Below are 12,905 nucleotides of genomic sequence, written 5' to 3'. Positions count from 1 at the left end.
TTTCCTCCGGGGTCGTTTTTCGGTGGGCAGAGTGAGCCCCTTAGTTCTCTTCCTCCATTTGGGGGAATCGAGTTCTTTGGATGTGTTTCCTCTAGGCTAGTCGCCTCCTTGCCCCCCTTCTCGATCCCGGTTGGTTCTCGCACAAAATTTCTCTCCTGTTGCTTCCCCCTCCCTTCTGCACTCCTCCCTTTTTCCTAGCCTATACTAGGTTAGGTCCATATTAGGCTTCGCCTAGGTAGGAGTCGGGCTTGGGTCATGTAGCTTCCAGTAGCAGACTACCCTCCCAAGTTTCATTTTTCTTGGAGGTATGGATGCAGTTGAGCGGGTGATATGTTTCTCCCTGTCTCCTGTTCCCTTCCTGGTAGCCTACTCTCTCTCCTCCCCCCCCCCCCTCCCCCTCCAGCCTTGCTCTACTCTGCGGGTGACGCTAGATGGCGTTTTCTCCGAGTTCAGGGACTCCTCCTGTTGGTAGAGGATTCGCTCCCTCCCATATCGTCCCTAGCATCGCTGTGTTGGGGTTGGTGGTTGTTTACTCGAACGTGTTCGAGTCACTATCCATACCTCTCGTCTCCCCGTCGGGTTACGTGAGATACGGTAAAATATAATTGCTCCGCTTATGTTATGAACATACGAGCATTTTGCCCGCCTTGTTTCTCCGGCGGGAAGTAAGGGCGGAAGGATTTTCAGTATATAAGGGGAGCGGATCCCTCCGGTCTCCGGAGTATTTACCATCACTTGTTATTGTTATTATTTTTGTCTGATATTTAGATAAGTCTGTTTATCTACAGGAGTACTCTCCTTTTATATATTATATATACGTGAGTCCGGTCCTACACCGGGGCTCCGCCGTTATTTTACTGGCAGCCCTTATGGTTAGTTCCTGGTTTCTCATTCCTTCATTCCCGGAGTACTCCGGGTCTGAAAGCTTTTACCTTCCACTCTGTGTAATTTAGAGCTTATTGGCCCAGTTTATGATAAGGGAGTTCTTCTCCGCCGGAGTATTCGGTTGTAGTTGAGTTTCCGGCCTTGCTGGCTTTAGATTGCTTAGGTGGGAGGTTCATGTACTTTTCTACTTACAGACTGTTCGCTGTGAGGAGCGGGGTGTACCGCCTCCTCCAACAACCCTACGGTCACGTAGTATGCCGGACCCACGCTGGTTGTGCGGTCCGACTTGATGACCTGGTTGTTTGGCACCCGATGGTTGTGAGGTTTGCTTTCGCTCTCTGCACAACCGTCCAGGATGAGTCGGTAAGTGACAGTCTTTTTCTTCCGCTTTATGCTCCTCATATTGTATATTGTTTATGAGGTTCCCGGACTGTTTTTTCGTTCTTAGCTAATTGTTGGTTTTCTTACAGGCGGACGAAGCTTCCAAGAAGTCTGCCTTGGAATCCCTCCGGGCCTGGGTGGCTGGGTTTGGCAGGAATGTTCCGTCGGGAAGCCCTACGTCCTCGACGCCAGGTTGAGGGACTTGCTCTACCCGGCGCACGGGTGGCGGCCGCAGTGCCTGAAGATCTTGCCACCCCTATCATCCAGCAAAACCGGGATGAGACCCAGCCACCCCAAGTGGATATCCTCTACGCTGAGGTCTCGGAGGATGTAGCCGCTTGGATCTTAACCTGGAACCGATGAACACAGAGCAGGACCAGGTGGTAAGTGGTGAGGTAAGTGAGGTTGTTGGGGCGGGCCCCTCTGTTTGACTCCCTGCTTCATCCGTCTCTTCTTTGCAGGTTTGTGAAGTCTTCCTCCTTGGGTGATAGAGCTCCGTCTGCTATCCCCAAGTTGAAGTTGAAGACTTCATGGAAGGCGAAGGGCTACAAGTCCTCGACTTCCAAGAAGGCATCGCCCTTCCCCCCGTCGAAGGCTAAGGTTTCAGGACCTGTAGCCTCCGGGAGCAAGTCTGGTTCCTCCGGCAAAGGCGCGAGTAAGAGGGCTGCAAAACCAAGCCCTCCTCGCCAACCTGCTTTCGACGCAGAGGCCTTTGCAAATCAACTTTATAAGAGGTTTACAGAGGACCTAGATACGAGATTTAATAAAATCTCTGAGAAGTTGGCCAGTCATGATAACATACTGGCGGGAATGGCTCACCCACCCCCAGCCGAACCACAGTATGTTATCCCCGACACTGCGGACCCCCCGCGTTCGATGTCGGTAACCCTTGGCGCCAGACTCCGGGCCATCCAACATGATGGCAAGCTGACAGTTGAAGGTCTTGGCACGAGACGGTTGGAGGAATTGGAGTTCTTCCCCCCCGATCTCCTGCCCCCTTACCCAGGCTTCGTGAGGCTTACAGAGGAAGCTTGGATTCGGTCAGATAAGGTTCCTAGGGAGACTGTCATCGTCCCTAGGGACCAAGCTCAGTCGGCTCTTCTGCGCACTCTGACGGAGTGGCAGGCAGATAATACGAAGTTGACTCCTTTCAAGGGCAACTTTACAATGTTCGCCCTGGGAGACAACCTACCCACCCCTTGCTTGGACAAAGTCGCTCTGGCTACGGCCCGAGCGTGCTTCGATGGTAATCCGTTACCACAGTTAAGAGAAACAGACCCTACTTCCCTGGTATTCCCAGGAAGTAATGAGTTCTGGGTGGACGCCCCGTCCACTTTCACTGTCGGGAAGCTGGACCCCTTCTGCGCTTCCACGCAATTCAGTGAGCAGCTCCCCAAGCTGCCGGAATCTTTATTGAAGGCGGAGTTTGATGCCCGGATTAAGTTAGCCCGGTCCTTGAACTCCGTCTGCCTTACAGAAGCTACTGCCGTCTCCTGCTCGGACGAGCCATTCTTTCAAGTTTTGGCTAAGTCCTTGCTAGCTGGCTTCCAGTCTGACTTGTTCGAGTTTATCATGGCCAGACTGGAATGCAGGAAGTTCATCTTCGCCGATGCTACTATCCGCCACGAGCCTAACAAGCTCGTTAAAAGCTCGATCTGGGGACCTAACCTCTTCCCTGAAGAGGAGGTCACAAACGTTATGGCCGAGGCTACACGGGCCAATCAGAGTCTGCGCTCTCGCTGGGGCATTTCTGCCTATAAGCGCAAGACCCCAGAATCGGCCGGCCCCCAAACGAGAGGAGGCAAACGCTTCAGGAGGCATAAGAGGCCCCACCATCAGGCGGTAGTCCAAGCCGTCCCGGTCTCGGCAGTAGCACAGCCTTCTACCTCCAAGGCTCACCCCCAACAGTATGTGCTAGTCCAACCAGCTGCACCCTCTTATGTGGCTTCACCAGCGTACAACCCCACATATGAGGGCCGTGGATACTTTCACGGCCTTAATAGGGTTGCAAGGGGAGGAAGAGGCAAAGTCCCTCATAGAGGGAAGCCCAACACCACCCCAAGGGGAAGACCTGGACGTGGTAGGGGGAATAAACCCGCTCCCTCCCACTGAGAGAACACAGGTAGGCGGTCGCCTGTATTGGTTCAGGGACCAATGGACCTTCAGCCCTTGGGCACACAGCATTGTGTCCAAAGGACTAGGATGGAGCTGGATCAAGAACCCTCCTCCTCTAACCAGATTTTACCAGCCACCCACATCAATCCTACAGGATTACGTGACAGAATTGCTCAACAAACGAGCAATAAAGAAAGTAAGGCACCTAAAGTTTCAAGGCAGGTTATTCACTGTTCCCAAAAAAGACTCCGATCAGCAAAGAGTGATCCTGGATCTGTCGCGTCTAAATCTCTACATAAAATGCGACAAATTTCGCATGCTTACGGGTAGCTCAGTGCACGGACTCTACTTCGCGTGGAGCCGTCACCACCTCTATCAATCTTTCAGACGCTTATTATCACGTCCCGGTTGCGCGGAACTTCTCTCAGTTCCTCGGTTTCAGACTCGGGAATCAAGCCTACTCCTTCAGGGTCATGCCCTTCGGTCTGAACATTGCGCCCAGGGTATTCACCAAGCTGGCGGACACGGTAGTGCAACAACTCCGGTCTCGAGGGATATCCCTAGCAGCGTACCTAGACGATTGGATAATTTGGGCACCAACAGTTCCGGAGTGTCAGAAGGCTACGTCCATAGTCATCAATTTCCTGGAGTCGCTAGGTTTTCAACTGAACAGAGAGAAGTCCCGCCTGACTCCGGAGTCCCGGTTTCAGTGGCTGGGTCTCCAGTGGGATCTGTCCTCTCACACGTTATCTCTCCCGCCTCCCAAGAGGAAAGAGATAGCATCTCTCACCAGGAGATTTCTCAAAAATCCATCGGCATCCCGCCGATCCCAAGAAAGAGTCCTTGGGTCTCTTCAGTTTGCCTCAGTGACGGACCTGCTCTTAAAAGCGAAATTAAAAGACATAAACAGAGTGTGGCGGAGTCGAGCCAATGTCAAGCTCAGAGACAAGGTCTCCTCTATTCCTCGAATCTTAAAGACAAGACTGCGGCCTTGGACCTCAGTCAGAGGCCTGTCCAAAACAGTTCCGCTTCAATTTCCCCCTCCGGCACTAGTTGTTCACACAGACGCTTCCCTAAGCGGCTGGGGGATATTCACCAAAACAGAAAGTACAAGGAACGTGGTCCACAATGTTTCAGCAGTTCCATATAAATACCCTGGAAGCTATGGCGGTCTTTCTAACTCTGAAGAAAATCCGCCCCCCCAACCGGATTCATATCAGGCTGGTGTTGGACAGCGCAGTGGTAGTTCATTGCATCAACAGGGGCGGCTCCAAATCAGGTCGAGTAAACCAAGTAATGGTTGCTATCTTCTCCCTGGCGAACAAGCACGGCTGGCACCTGTCAGCCACCCACCTAGCGGGGGTACGGAACGTGGTGGCGGATTCCCTGTCCAGGGCTACTCCGTTGGAGACGGAGTGGTCCCTGGACGTGGAATCTTTCAAATGGATTTGCCGCCAGGTTCCGGGCCTCCAAGTGGATCTGTTCGCAACGGAGAGCAACTTCAAGCTCCCCTGTTATGTGGCCCCCAACCTGGACCCTCAGGCGTACGCCACAGACGCAATGACAGTAGATTGGAACAATTGGGAGAAGATTTATCTGTTCCCTCCAATAAATTTACTGCTGAAAGTATTACACAAACTCAGGACATTCAAAGGTCAACCAGCCCTAGTAGCCCCCTATTGGCCGAAGAGCAATTGGTTCCCTCTTCTTCAGGAACTGGGATTACGGAGCCTTCGGATTCCCAAGCCCATTCTGACCCAGACAGTACAAACCAAGACTGTGTCAGCTTCCTCAAGAATTCAGAATGCCCTAGTTTTATGGACTTTATAAAATTCGCAGCCCAAAAGGTTTTAACATTGACCCTGTCAACACTCTGTTTTTAGAATCAGATAAAAGAGATTCTACTCTTAGACAGTATGACTCAGCAGTCAAAAAATTAGCCTCCTTCCTGAAAGCATCTGAAGCCAAAATCATGACGGCTAATTTAGGAGTTTCCTTCTTTAGATCACTGTTTGAGAAAGGCCTTGCTCCGGCCACTATTACCACAGTCAAGTCAGCATTGAAGAAAGTATTTCTTTACGGCTTTAAAATCGACCTTACAGATTCCTATTTTTCATCTATCCCCAGAGCATGCGCTCGTCTGAGACCAGTATCACGCCCACAGTCTGTTACGTGGTTTCTCAATGACGTCCTTAAGTTAGCATCAGAGTTGGATAACTTTCATTGCTCTTATCAGGATCTGTTAAGGAAGACTTTATTTTTGATTAGCTTGGCTTCAGGTGCTAGAATCTCAGAGCTGTCGGCTCTCACTAGAGGTGATAATTTTGTGAACTTCCTCCCGTCTGGAGAGGTCCTCCTTTCCCCTGACCCTAGATTTTTAGCTAAGAACGAAGACCCACAGGACAGGTGGTCTCCTTGGAAGGTGGTGCCCTTCCTCAAGACCAGTCTTTATGTCCAGTTTATACACTTAAATCTTACCTTTTAAGAACTCCACAGAGTAAGTCGGGTCCTCTTTTTATCAGGGAGAAAGGTGGTACTCTTTCACTGAATGCTATAAGACAACAAATTCTATATTTCATTAAACAGGCCAACCCAGATTCAGTTCCTAAGGTTCATGATATTCGAGCAGTTGCTACTTCCATTAATTACTTTCATAATATGGACTTCTCAGAGTTATCTAAATTTACGGGTTGGAAATCACCTCTAGTGTTTAAACGCCACTATTTAAAATCGCTCGAAGCCCTGAAATTTTCTACCACAGCTGTGGGAAGTGTCATCTCCCCACCTTAACTAATCACATCCTTATCCTTTCCTTTCCCCGCCCGCCTGCCTCATTTACTTCTCTGCTTATTCTCCTGGTTGATTATACCTCACTGCCTGGCTCCTCATATTGATGTATCTTGTATCTGTTGATGGAAAAGTGTAATCTGACATGCCATGATTGTTTTTTCTTATGGGGTACTGGACGGTTTTTATTTGGCTCCACGTACCCCAGATATATGTATATGTTCTGTATATGTTAATTTTCATTGATCTTGTCTCTTACGTGTTTAGCCTAAGTTTACGTGTATAGTATTAAGGTTGTATTTGCAATTATTTTATGCACATTTCATGTTTCACCTTGCTTTAAGTAATTTTAAGATTTTTGGGGCTTCTTCCCGTCGTGCGGGGACCTCCCACGTTTCATAGTATTAAGTTTTTTGATGTGCCTTAGATTTAGTATACCTTAGTTTTAGTATTCTTGCTACATGAAAGAGATTACTTGATTAAAATTATTTTTGTAAAATTTTTGCCTTTTTCTTCAGATTACCCCTTTTTTCCTTGTAGTTGCAGCCTTGGCATGATTCTCTATCACTATTTCACCGGCTGACACGGGACTGGACTCAGAAAAGGGATTTTGACAAAGGAAAAATCTATTTCTGAGGAAGGTCCCGTGTCACCCGGTGACCCTCCCTGGATCACCTAGTACTCCCCCCCCACTTGCACATGCCAAGTCTGGGGTTAATGCTAGCATGGAATGAGGTAGGTGGCGCTGGTGTCGCCGTCCTGGCGGGTGTTGAGTGTAGGGGCTGTAACGGCTCACCGCTCTGTTCCGGGGATTTTGATAGGGAGAGATCTTTCGAGTAGGTTTCCGTGGTAGTGGTATTTCACTCACCCTTCTTTATACCGACGTCTTCCTAGAAGGCGCTCGACTGGGGGTAGTAACCCCAGCTTTCCTGAAAGCTCTTTTTCTCTGGTATATCTAGCAATGTTATACCTAGAAATTCGTGCTGTAATGGAATTTCACTGGGTGACACGGGACCTTCCTCAGAAATAGATTTTTCCTTTGTCAAAATCCCTTTTTCATCTCATTTTCATGACTAAATGCACTTTTTGTGATAAAACTATTAAAATACTCAGGTAATGCTCGAGTTCCGATAATTCACCTTACAGTAATTCGATTTTGCAATGGGATAAGCAATTAATACCGATACGACAATATTATTTATAAAATATTTTAAAATTTCGTGCGGGCACAGGCAGCAGCGTAATCAGGCAGTGAGAGAGACCAAATTACAATAGACAACTTTTCCTCCATCTCTTTACCCCATCTCCTAGTTAAAAAAAGTAAAAGAGTGATAAAAGTATTGTTAGCAACGTTATTCTCTTGTGTAAATGCGTACAGACATAAACAACTGACCAAGAAGCTGTTGTTTTGCTTATAACCGAATTGAATAACAACTGCTGTTTACCTGGTATTTCAACCATCGTACAGTAATAAACAATTACCGTACGTTATGGCACAAATGACGTTAAGTAGAATAGGACTGATATATTTTCACATTATACCCTTATTCGCCATGGATAAAAGATCGACAAGGAAATATACTGCTAAATTTAAGCTGCAACTTGTAGCTGAAGCTGAGAAAGCAATGTTCAAGCTGCTAATGACTATACTGTATATTATCATGCATCGGCAACATGGATGAAACTCGATCATAATTAAAATGGGAGAGAAAGTATTTTAATCAAAACTACTGGGCATGAAAGAACACATTACTGTTATTTTTACGCCGATAAACGATAAATACGTAAAGCTTGTATTATGATGAAATCAAGTGAAAATAGCGAACAGAATCTTGATTTTTTTACACAAAACAAACATGCCCCCAAACGGCCATCATCACCTACTAATGAAAATAATAGATATATTAATTTCACAATGAGACATATTTTAGCTATATTTCGACTTAAAAACACTTCCTACAACGAAAAATAACCTTGCCCCATATAAATAAAGTACCTAGAGATACATTTACACAAACTAGAAGCAAGAAAAGCACTCTGAACTGGATTAAACATGGCGAAATAAACGTCACATAACCATTTCCAAACCAAAACGATCGCTATGATCACAATTTATAATACAAAGGCAATATAAGAATACATACAATATTATTGGATACAGTGAATATAGAGGAGAGTATAATGTAGGCTACGCTACCGTGTATGTAAACAATGTGCCATAGTGTAGGCTAAGCTAATTCTTGTTATTCAGTTTCTCAGTACTGAATTATCATAAGTCACTTTGCATGAACCTCCAGAATTAGCTGATATTAATAATTACTATACTGTGTATGTAAAGAGTATATTTTATAGTGTAGGCTAGGCTACCATGTATGTATACATGGTACCAAATACCTTAGTGTAGGCTAGGCTATGTTCAAGATATGTTTCGGTATTTCGTATGTTTTTTCCAACAAATGATGTTTTATTTTTTTAGAACATAACCCCATAGTAAGTAGGATACAGTAATACCTGTATAAGCATTTTTAGTTTGTTTTGTGTGGGTCTGAACTATCAAAATAGGCAGTTCTAAGTGATTTTAGAAGGGTTCTAAGTATTCGCAGGTTTCAGCTATTCGCAGGGGGGGGGTGGTACGCATCCCCAGCGAATACAGGGGGTTTACTGTACTGTACCATGAGGTATCTCTTGATTTTGAGCCTCCTGGATGATGCTGGTTGAAAATTATAACTTTATGGAAAGACATGTACATGCAATGTCAGCTTTTTAGGATCCCCTTGAGCTATTAAGTACCTTGAATATATTTCTCCTCTGGTTTTAAAATTTACAGAATAAAAAATATATAAAACTTATTTAAAATGCAAGTAAATTATTACATTTTTACCACAGTTCACAATTGTAGAGTTGTTTTGGGTGAAGTGGTTACTTTTACTTCATATCCTTGACTCTTTGCATGTATACACTTCACCATAAGCAGATAACCAATATAACTACAAAACATCCTCGTAATCCAACACAAGCTAAGAATATCCTATCTTTAAGGCTTTGTACATTAGCACCAGATTCCTCAACATTTCTAGGAAACTGGGATTCACCATACATGACAAAAATGAAGGATAAAAACAGGATCAATGTCATATTATGAAACCAATTTACTATGTACATGAGTAATCACCCTCTAAAATGGCTTTCCAGGCTGCCATCAGTACCTTCCTTGGAAACCCAGCACTTTACTGAGCTGTCCTGAACATGAACATTACATCGATCATCAGGACAGCTGTGTATGGTAAATTACCAAGATAATATGATGTGGATATAATAGATCTCACTTTGACTCAGATATATGAGTACCAAATTCTCCTGTGAGACAGAGTTCCATCATATCTGATATTAAAAAATGGCTGACAGCTGAGTAAATCATTTATCAAGATTTGCTCATTGATTTGAAAAAGTTGACTACTACTGACACAATTTTCCCCTCCTTAACCAATCTGTTTACACAACAAAGACATCAAGAATATTTTTTTGCCATACTGTATTTTGGCACATGAAGTTTTTATACTCTTACTACACTAAAGAGCATATTTTTTAAAACTTAGTCTATGTTCTATTATCTCTGAATGCGTGCTGCTTTCCAGTATTCTCTATACATTCAGAGTACATTCTATGCATTAAATTTAGTAAGGTTTGCTGGATTAACAAAATGCAGCTAATACAACTGATTTACAGCGGTAAAATCATGAAATTAATATACATAAAAATTACAATTCTACATCAATTTAAATTACATTCAACAAAAAACATGTTTAATCAGTTCACCATCACGAGTCTAATCCAATTTTCTTTCGTAACATCTTATGAAATTAATCTCAAAATATAGTATTCATAAAATATGAGTATGCCACATGTAAAGGGCAATTCTAAAATTAACTGTCAATAAAATCATTTTAAAATCTTGCTTGCTATCATATTTATGTTTTACCTGGAAACTTTGTCAGACAGAAACAAATTGCAGCTACCTTCACTCACCTATGTAAGTATTTCAAAAGTAAAAAATGGTCATTCATACCTGTATTTTCATCATGTAGTTGTTGGATTTGAGCCTTTAATTGTTCTTTTTCTGTTGTGTGTTCATTCAACTGACTCTGAATCTGGTTGACAGTTTCCTTTAGTTGGCAGATTTCTAAATCTTGGTCCCGAATTATATCTTTGTATTTAATCACTTCGGCAGGACTCACCTCGCTACTTGTGCCATTCATTAACTGAGGCGTAACAGCTCTCAAAGAAGAACCTTGAAATGAAGAAAGATTATGTTTAACATAGATAAGTTAAGAGAAAATTAAATTCAGCATTATGAAAGACCACAAACTGACCATTCACATTAAATTTTTACAGGAGTTAAAGGGTTTTCATCAATCACACGCACACATAATCTGTACATTGTAAAAACCACTGCCTGACACAGCAATATGGTCATGTTCAAAGTGACACTACAGGCAGTCCCCGGTTTACGACGGGGGTTCCGTTTTTACGCTGCGTCGTAAACCGAAAATCGTCGTAACCCGAAAAATCATTGAAAATCGTCAAAAATCATAAGAAAACCTTACTTTTAATGCTTTGGGTGCATTGAAAATGATGTAAACTGTAAACTGCATTTTTATTGAGTTTTTCATAAAAAAAATCTTCAAATTATGATTATTCTGCCGTTTTGGAGCCATATTTCTTCCATTGGATCTTGTACTACGACGTTTCGTAACCCGAACATGCGTTATAAAGGGAAATAATTTCTGATGAATATATTTGCAAAAAGCATTTAACCTGAACGTTTACCCGGACCCGTCGTAAACCGGGGACTGCCTGTATGTGCATACAAGGAAAAATTGGGACCCTGTTGCCATACTTTTTCTAAGTCGGTTAAAAAACCCAAATGACTCCAATTTCCTCTTCAATATACAACTTTGGCCTGTGCTATGTGAAAGTGCTGTTGCAGATGCTTTTCCTTTTCCTGAAATCTTCTCTTTACAGCAGGAAGAGTTCATCCTCATTTCACCTATTCTGCTTTACTCCAAGTTTCTCTAGTGGACTCCTCCAGTCTAAACCCTAGTGAAATCCCAATCTTACATGAACTGAGCTGGGTGTCTGTTTTGTTTGTAATTCATTGCTGTGGGCCTCCTCTATTCACATTCTAACCACAGAAGGCTGAAACACTCTTACCCTACATTATCACTTTCACATATTGCCTGTTTTATGAATGTTATGCAATAGTTTCTAATGTTATTCCTGAGTGGAAGAAATTCTAAAAGCCTAGATGATGCTGCATGGCTGCAGAAAACTATGAATTTGTACTGCAAGAATTCTTTTTATAACAACTGTTTTCTATTTTTCTTGTGATCTGCTTATCTTTGTGGAGTAAATGTAATAAACAAACAAGTAAGGGTACGGGTAAAACTTGTCCTTGTTCCAGCAAATATTCAATATATATGCAATATCTTACAAGTATACTATGTAACTCATACAAGACCATAAAAAATAGCTGAACAGTGTCTACACTTAAAACTTGTATTTAGTTACGTTTTCCATTTCCCTATCTAAATCAATGTCCCTCTCTGGGCAAAACTTATCACTATCCTATATGGCATACATTCACTTTTAACTTTAACCCGTAAGAGGTCAACCACATCATATGATGCATTGCAGAAGTTGTCCCACACAGGTTATCCACGTCATATGACATTCTTAAGTTTTTAAATTTGCGCGCCTTCATAGCTCATTGTATGGATAGTATTTATGTTGGATGGGTACTTGGCAAGCCTCTAGAAACACAACAGCACCTGAGGCCAGCCCAGGGTTGCCAGATTCGGCTACAAATTGCAAATGGGACTGCTTTTTAAACCTCTGATGACCAGATTTCACAATCTGCTACTTGCTACTTTTTGGGATACTTCTGATTTGACTTGGGCTCTTTTATTTGATTTGGGCTACTTCCACTTATTTTTTATCTTAATAATAATAATAATAATAATAATAATAATAATAATAATAATAATAATAATAATAATAATAATAATAATAATAATAATAATAATAATAATAATAATAATAATAATAATCACACCAATGGCAATACAATGCTCTTAGTGATCCCCCCATCTCATCCTTGACACCACCACCAACAAGAGGAAGACAAGCTCGACGTCCATTTCTATGAACTGCACAGGGGAGGGGAGGTATGGGTGGCCATGTCAGAGATGGTGTAAAGCTAACCCTTAGGGAGCCTTATCTTGACAAAAATCATGTATTATTTGTCGATAATTGGTATACATCTCCAGTGCCCTTTCAGTATCTTTATTCCAGGAAGACAGGAGCCTACTGACTGTGCTTGTAAGACACTAAAATGGTATAAGAAATTTTTTTTCACACGTTAGATATCACAATGTTGGATGCACAAATACTGTTTACGTTCAAGAACCATAAAAAAATGTACACTGCCAGATTTCATAATTGAAGTGATACACCAGCTGGAGATCCAACCCAACTTTTTGCACTTCATTTCATTTGTATGATGCCAATGCAACAAGGTGCCAAAAAACAGAGTACAAAGGGCTTGCTATGTCTGCTGACATACAAACCGTTGACCACAGCAGAGAGAAGACACTTTCTTCCACTGCCATCAATGTGATAAGCCACTATGTCTGGAACCAGGTTTTGAAGAATATCATACTCTTGGAAATTTGTAAAAG

At 43.0% G+C, this 12,905-nt stretch overlaps 1 protein-coding gene across 1 annotated transcript in view; it reads right to left on the bottom strand.

Annotated features, from left to right (window-relative positions):
- The window catches only part of p115 (General vesicular transport factor p115), a 311,820-nt gene that overhangs the window by 65,788 nt on the left and 233,127 nt on the right, over nucleotides 1-12,905 (bottom strand). The window contains 1 exon segment of the mRNA XM_067084261.1: nucleotides 10,235-10,456. Coding sequence (XP_066940362.1) covers nucleotides 10,235-10,456 — 222 coding nt within the window.

This window comes from Macrobrachium rosenbergii, chromosome 41 (genome assembly GCF_040412425.1).
Source record: "Macrobrachium rosenbergii isolate ZJJX-2024 chromosome 41, ASM4041242v1, whole genome shotgun sequence".
NCBI classification, from domain to species: Eukaryota; Metazoa; Arthropoda; class Malacostraca; order Decapoda; family Palaemonidae; genus Macrobrachium; species Macrobrachium rosenbergii.
The sequence above is the reverse complement of the archived record's forward strand: the minus strand, read 5'-3'. Positions and strand labels throughout refer to the sequence as shown.